General features: G+C 53.8%; 1 protein-coding gene across 2 annotated transcripts; it reads left to right on the top strand.

The window, feature by feature from the left end:
- APOBEC3H (apolipoprotein B mRNA editing enzyme catalytic subunit 3H) lies at nucleotides 1-4,605 on the top strand. Of its 2 annotated transcripts, XM_046646519.1 has the most exons (5): nucleotides 1-118; nucleotides 2,603-2,759; nucleotides 3,448-3,715; nucleotides 4,000-4,115; nucleotides 4,466-4,605. In XM_046646519.1, the coding sequence occupies exons 1-5, from the start codon at nucleotides 36-38 to the stop codon at nucleotides 4,532-4,534; spliced, it is 693 nt and encodes a 230-aa protein (XP_046502475.1). In that variant the 5' UTR covers nucleotides 1-35; the 3' UTR covers nucleotides 4,535-4,605. The 2 variants fall into 2 exon arrangements, with proteins under 2 accessions (XP_046502475.1, XP_046502476.1); XM_046646520.1 differs by lacking the exon at nucleotides 1-118 and adding an exon at nucleotides 1,152-1,382 and having other exon boundaries at nucleotides 2,603-3,715.
- Nucleotides 4,606-5,561: the final 956 nt, after the last annotated feature.

Here is a 5,561-nt window from a genome sequence, read left to right as displayed (position 1 = left end):
AGCGGCTTTCCTAAAGCAAAGGCCTGGGAGACCAAATGGACCCCCAGGCCCCGACACAAAGGGGAGGCCTGGGTCAAGCCTACCAAGGCGGGGACTATGTCCAGGCTCCCGGGAACGGGTAAGTCAACTGCCTGGGAGGAGGAAAGAAGGCACCCTAGGGCCTCCCACAGGCCCTGTCCTGAACTTCCAGGCGCCCTATAACCCCTACCCCAATACTGATTTTGGCAGGAAGGGGTGGTCCACCCGGCAGACAGCTGTGGGAGGACTCTGCAGATGAGGGGCTTTCCCACGCCCAGGGGCAGCGTCGTGAGAGGGAGCAGGAGCTGGAGCGCCCAGGGCAGGCTGGGACAAGCCTACTAGTGGGGCTGTGGCCGGGCTGCAGGGACCAGGCACCGCTGCCTGCTCTCTTCTCTGCCTCCGGCTCTGCCTCCTGCCTCCTCCTGGCTCCAGGCCCTCGGTTCTCTCCCTCTCTGGCTCCTTCTCTGTGGAGCCTGCTCCGGCCTCAGGCCCCCAGCCCTGCCTCTGCAGATGCCCCCTGCAGCCTGGCTCTCTGCATCCCTGCCCACAGCCCATAGGCGCGGCCCCCGGCTCCTCCTGATGCTCCTTGTTCATGCTCGATTGTAGACTTTAGGTTCAAGGATGGTGGAAACAATTGTGGGAGTCAGTTCTAAACGCATATTCATAAATTTTGTTTTAAAGACTTGCACAATTTTGCACAGAATGTTCTCGTTTCTGCTCTGTGGAGGGAAAACGCTCCAAGGCAAGAAGAGAAATTGTTTCCCATAAAGACACTACCAAGTGTGAAAAATTAAATTGGTCTTTAAATTCTTCCTACAAGTTGTTTTTTATCATCGTACCTACAGTTTTAGCTGTTCAAGGTCCAGGTTCGACGTCTGTGCCATTAACATAGTGCATTTGGGGCCGGCCCACAGCTGAGGGGTTAAGTTCGGGCGCTCCGCTTTGGTGGCCCAGGGTTTTGCTGGTTTGGATCCTGGGCGCGGACACGGCACCACTCATCGGGCCACGTTGAGGCGGTGTCCCACATAGCACAACCAGAAGGACCCACAACTAAAAATACACAGCTATGTACTGAGGGTCTCTGGGGAGAAGAAAAAAAAAAGATTGGCAACAGGTGTTAGCTCAGGGCCAATCTTTAAGAAAATAAAAGGTGCATTTGTCTAAAATTTGAACTGTTTCAGCCTTGAGTGGCTGGGTTTGCCAGGACTGGGGAATTTTCCAGAAGAAGGGAACTTCGGCGCTAAAATCAGGAAGATTCCTGAGTCCAGTCAGTGGTGTCCGTGGTGTGCTCGGAATGGTGTGTTTCCATTCTAGTCCTCACCCTGAAGGCGGCCCGTTCCTGTAACTGGGAGCTCGAACTTCAAGTAAGAGCACGGGCTGGTATCAAAGGCCACAGTGGAGAGACAGTCTCTTCAGCAATTGTCCTGACATTCCAAACCCACCTGAGATTTTCACTAATTAGCACAAAGGGGTCAGAGCTCGGTTTCCACTGAGGAAACTAGTGGGTTTGTTAGTTAGCGTCACAGATGTCAGAAATGGTTCTTCGTTGATAGAATTACCGCTGCTCAAGTGAGTTGGCTGGAAATAAGGGGCAGGCATTTCTGGCCTTGCAGGAGCAAGGTATGGAAATCAATTGTGCCCCTTGGTCTGTGCCCTGAGGGATGGCACCCTTGGCTTAATTCCTGTGTCCAGATGCAAGTCCTAAGGGGTTGTGGTCACCTGAGACTGGCTTGATGGTCAGCCAGGTCACATTCGCCTGAGATGAAGTGTCCAGAGGGACAGCAGGCTGGGGCGCCATCAAGCCTCCGAAGTTTGTTCAGATCGTTTGGCATCCGCTGGGTCATGAATGTCCACATGCGGCAGGGCCCCAGCATGGCATGGCTCTGTCCACCTACTCCTACCTGTGCAGGGCCAACAGCACTATCAAAAGGACGCCAGTGCATCTGCATGCCCACACGGGCCAGGTCACTTTGCACTATAGTAGTAAATGAGAAAAAAGCGAGACACAAAATGGATACCCTGCAGACTATAACAGGGGGAGGAGAAGGTATGTGAGTCTTGCAGCCCCAAGTCTCTGTCACAACCCTCGGTGACAACAGTTTTTCCTATTCACCCGCCTCTGTGCTCTTTGTACAGACGAAATTGTGATACACACACCCAAGCAGAGGACAGAGTTCGAGGAAGTACCAGCTTCCATCCCCACTCCCCAAAGAGAAGGGTTCTGACACCAGACGCGGGTTGAGATGCCTGGGACCTGAACAGACGGGTCTGGACAGCGGCATGTGAGCCAAGGAAGGCCACGTGGTGTCCAGTTCTCTGCCCACACCCCCCATCCAGCCCAGGCATCCTGCCTGCAATGGCCTCCAGCATGGGGGAGGGCAGTCTGCCAGGCTGGAGGTGGGAGGCAGTGGGCACGGTGGGGGAGCCCACCCTCCACCTCCTCCCTCCCCAGTCCTCCTGGCCAACAAAGGAGATCCTCCTTTACCTCTCCTCAGGGGCCCAAGGGAACCAAAGGTGTTGGGTTCAGAAGGCGACAGAGCCTGGAGGCGCTCTGCATCTCCGCTTTCTCCTCCCTATTGCGTAGAAACACACAGCATCTGCTAAGTGAGGATGTATTCAAAAAGCAGTTTGGCAACCAGCGCCGGGTCACCAAGCCCTACTACCGGAGAAAGACCTACGTGTGCTACCAGCTGAAGCTGCTCCGTGGCCCCAAGATTGCCAAAGGCTACTTTCGAAACAAGGTGCCAAGCAGGTTCTCCCGGCACAGGGCAGGTGGGGGCTAACCCTGCCCAACGCTAGGGGAAAAGACTGAGGCTCAGCGGGGTCTGAGTCAGCCCAGCTGCCATCCGGGCCTCGGCACGACAGTCCCCCCAGCAGAGTGCTCCTGCCCGTTTGAGAAGTTGGTGCTCACTGTCCGCCAGACCCCAGCTCAGTGGCTGCTTTGGGGAAGCCGAGTGCGCTCCCCAGCCTGAGCACTAACTCCAGCCGCAGACCTCCATCACATTTCTGCTTCGCGCCTGTCTCCCACTCTGCCCCGTCCCTCCTCCCTCCCGCTCTGCCCCGCTCCTTGGGACCCCCAGGTCCAAACATCTCCAGACAACCTCCTGGGCAAGTGCCCAAAGGCGAGGTCTGCAGAGCATTCGGGACTGTGCCGTGGGGCATCTGCGTGCCGACCCATCTCCTCTGCGTACCGGACTCTGGTCTGATTCGGACCCAGCTGCAGGTGCTTTGAGGGTGTTGAATTAACGGATGAGGAAGTGAGTGAAGGAGTGAATGACGAAGGAAGGAAGGAGGTTCTTTCTCTGTCCTAGGCAAGTTCACATACTCCAAGTCCACAGCAGAGCCCCTCATCCCCAACTCCGCCCTCAGTACATGACCTCTGGCCTCTGCCCTCTAACCTTCTTTCTCTCTGTCTGGGACCCTCCCCAGAAAAAGCGCCATGCAGAGATTCGCTTTATTGACAAGATCAACTCACTGGGCCTAGACCAAGACCAGAGCTACGAAATCACCTGCTATGTCACGTGGAGCCCCTGCGCCACCTGTGCCTGCAAGCTGATTAAGTTCACCAGAAAATTCCCCAACCTGAGCCTGCGGATCTTCGTCTCCCGCCTCTACTACCACTGGTTCAGGCAGAATCAGCAGGGGCTGCGACAGCTGTGGGCATCCAGCATCCCCGTGGTTGTCATGGGTTACCAAGGTTGGAAGGGAGACAGAGCTGTCAGTGGATGGGAGGGTTTGCAGTTCCAAGAGGGAAAAGCCACTGAGGGGGGCCACTGGGGAGGCGGGGAGCTGGACCAGAAGGATGGTGGCCCAGCCAAAGCCCAAGATGTGATACCACCTGGGAGGGAAAATTCCAGGGAGAGACTAAAGCCCTGGGAGAGGAGGAGAAGGGAGGGGAAAGGAAGGAGGACCCTGTGGGGGCTGCAGGCTTGCTGCTGCCCCACCCCCGGGGCCTGACTCGCTCCCCATCTTTCATCTCAGAGTTTGCTGACTGCTGGGAAAACTTTGCAGACAACAGGGGAAACCCTTTCCAGAGCTGGGAGAAGCTTACAGAATACAGTAAAGGCATAAAGCGACGGCTCCAGAAGATCCTGGAGGTGAGAAGCTGTCCCTGCTGCGGGCCCCTGGCCTCCCTCTCCCAGACCCCACCTTCCCAGCCTCAGCCCCCCTTCCCTGTCACTGCTCTCCTTGCTCTCTCCCGACTGCCCCCACTCCTTTCTCTTTTCCCACCACGCCCTTTTTCGCTCTCCAGCCGGGGGCATCCGGTTCCGTCCTTCTCTCCCTTTCTCAGGCTGTCGTCAGCCTTCTGTATCTCTCAAGGCCTCCTTGGCCCAGTTCTTTTCTCGTCCCAGGTTTTCAGTGTCACCTCCCCTTCCCTTCCTCCAGCACGGTTTCCTGCCAATCAACCAGTGGATGCTTCCTAACGTCTGTCCTTCTCTCTCGGCAGCCCTTGAAGCTGAATGGTTTAGAGGACGCCATGGGAAATCTGAAACTTGGGTCGGTTGACCTCGGGTAACAGAAACCGTGGATAGCGAAACTGCGATAAGGGGCAAATACTGTTTATATTTTTATAATTGAAAAAATAAAGATAATTTTCAAGTCTATAAAACTTGGGTTACTTTTTTTTTTAACATATTTTTTTTTTCCTTCTTCTCCCCAAAGCCCCCCGGTACATAGTTGTATATTCTTTGTTGTGGGTCCTTCTAGCTGTGGCATGTGGGACGCTGCCTCAGCGTGGCTTGATGAGCAGTGCCATGTCTGCGCCCAGGATTCGAACCAATGAAACACTGGGCCGCCTGCAGCGGAGCGCGCGAACTTAACCACTCGGCCACGGGGCCAGCCCCTTGGGTTACTTTTTAAAGGGGAAATCAGGTCTTTCTCTCATAAAAATGAGTATAAAGGAGTTTTACTCTGCATCACCAAGAAAAGAATTTATTTGAGAATTCCCTGTGTATTCTAGAATAGTTGGATCATTTTGTGGTCCAAGTAGCCTCTATTCCTTCTCATTATCTAATATGTGTCTAAATAAATAAGGTAAAACTTTATCATGTGGAGTTGCCCCATAGAGTCCCACTTGGAACTGTGTTATTCAGTGTTCTTGGCTGAAGCAACAAACACCAACTCTGGCTAATTAAAACAAAAAAAGATTTGTTAAACAGCTGTTGAGTGTCTCGCTGAATCTCTGGGAAAGATGGAGGACTAGATTTGGAGGTCACCAAGCTGGGAAGGAGACCGCAGGCTGCGCTCAAAGCCTGTCTAGTGCAGACAGCATTGCTGGTGGCGGTTTGCTCCATCCACACCAACCGCGCCTGAAGCCGTCGTTAAAATACTAAGTAAAACAGAAAATACTGAAGTACAGGAAAAGATTGCTCTGAAAAAGATAGCAAGAAATATTTAAATGGCAAGATAGTAAAACCAATTAAATCGAGAATGTGACAGGGACGGTGTACGTCACCATTTAGTCCACGCGCTCCTGGAGGTCTAAGGAATGTAAGCAGACAGAGAAGTTTTGGAAAAGAAGACGTGCACTTTCTCCTGTCGTT

Source organism: Equus quagga, chromosome 19 (genome assembly GCF_021613505.1).
Source record: "Equus quagga isolate Etosha38 chromosome 19, UCLA_HA_Equagga_1.0, whole genome shotgun sequence".
NCBI classification, from domain to species: Eukaryota; Metazoa; Chordata; class Mammalia; order Perissodactyla; family Equidae; genus Equus; species Equus quagga.
The sequence above is the reverse complement of the archived record's forward strand: the minus strand, read 5'-3'. Positions and strand labels throughout refer to the sequence as shown.

What these genes read in the sequence shown, in the direction of transcription:
- APOBEC3H (XM_046646519.1), top strand. Translation starts at nt 36, where the DNA reads ATGGACCCCCAGGCCCCGACACAAAGGGGAGGCCTGGGTCAAGCCTAC. An exon ending in GTCCAGGCTCCCGGGAACGG is followed by an intron (nt 119 to 2,602) that starts GTAAGTCAACTG and finishes CCTATTGCGTAG; the next exon opens with AAACACACAGCATCTGCTAA. An exon ending in GGCTCCAGAAGATCCTGGAG is followed by an intron (nt 4,116 to 4,465) that starts GTGAGAAGCTGT and finishes CTCTCTCGGCAG; the next exon opens with CCCTTGAAGCTGAATGGTTT.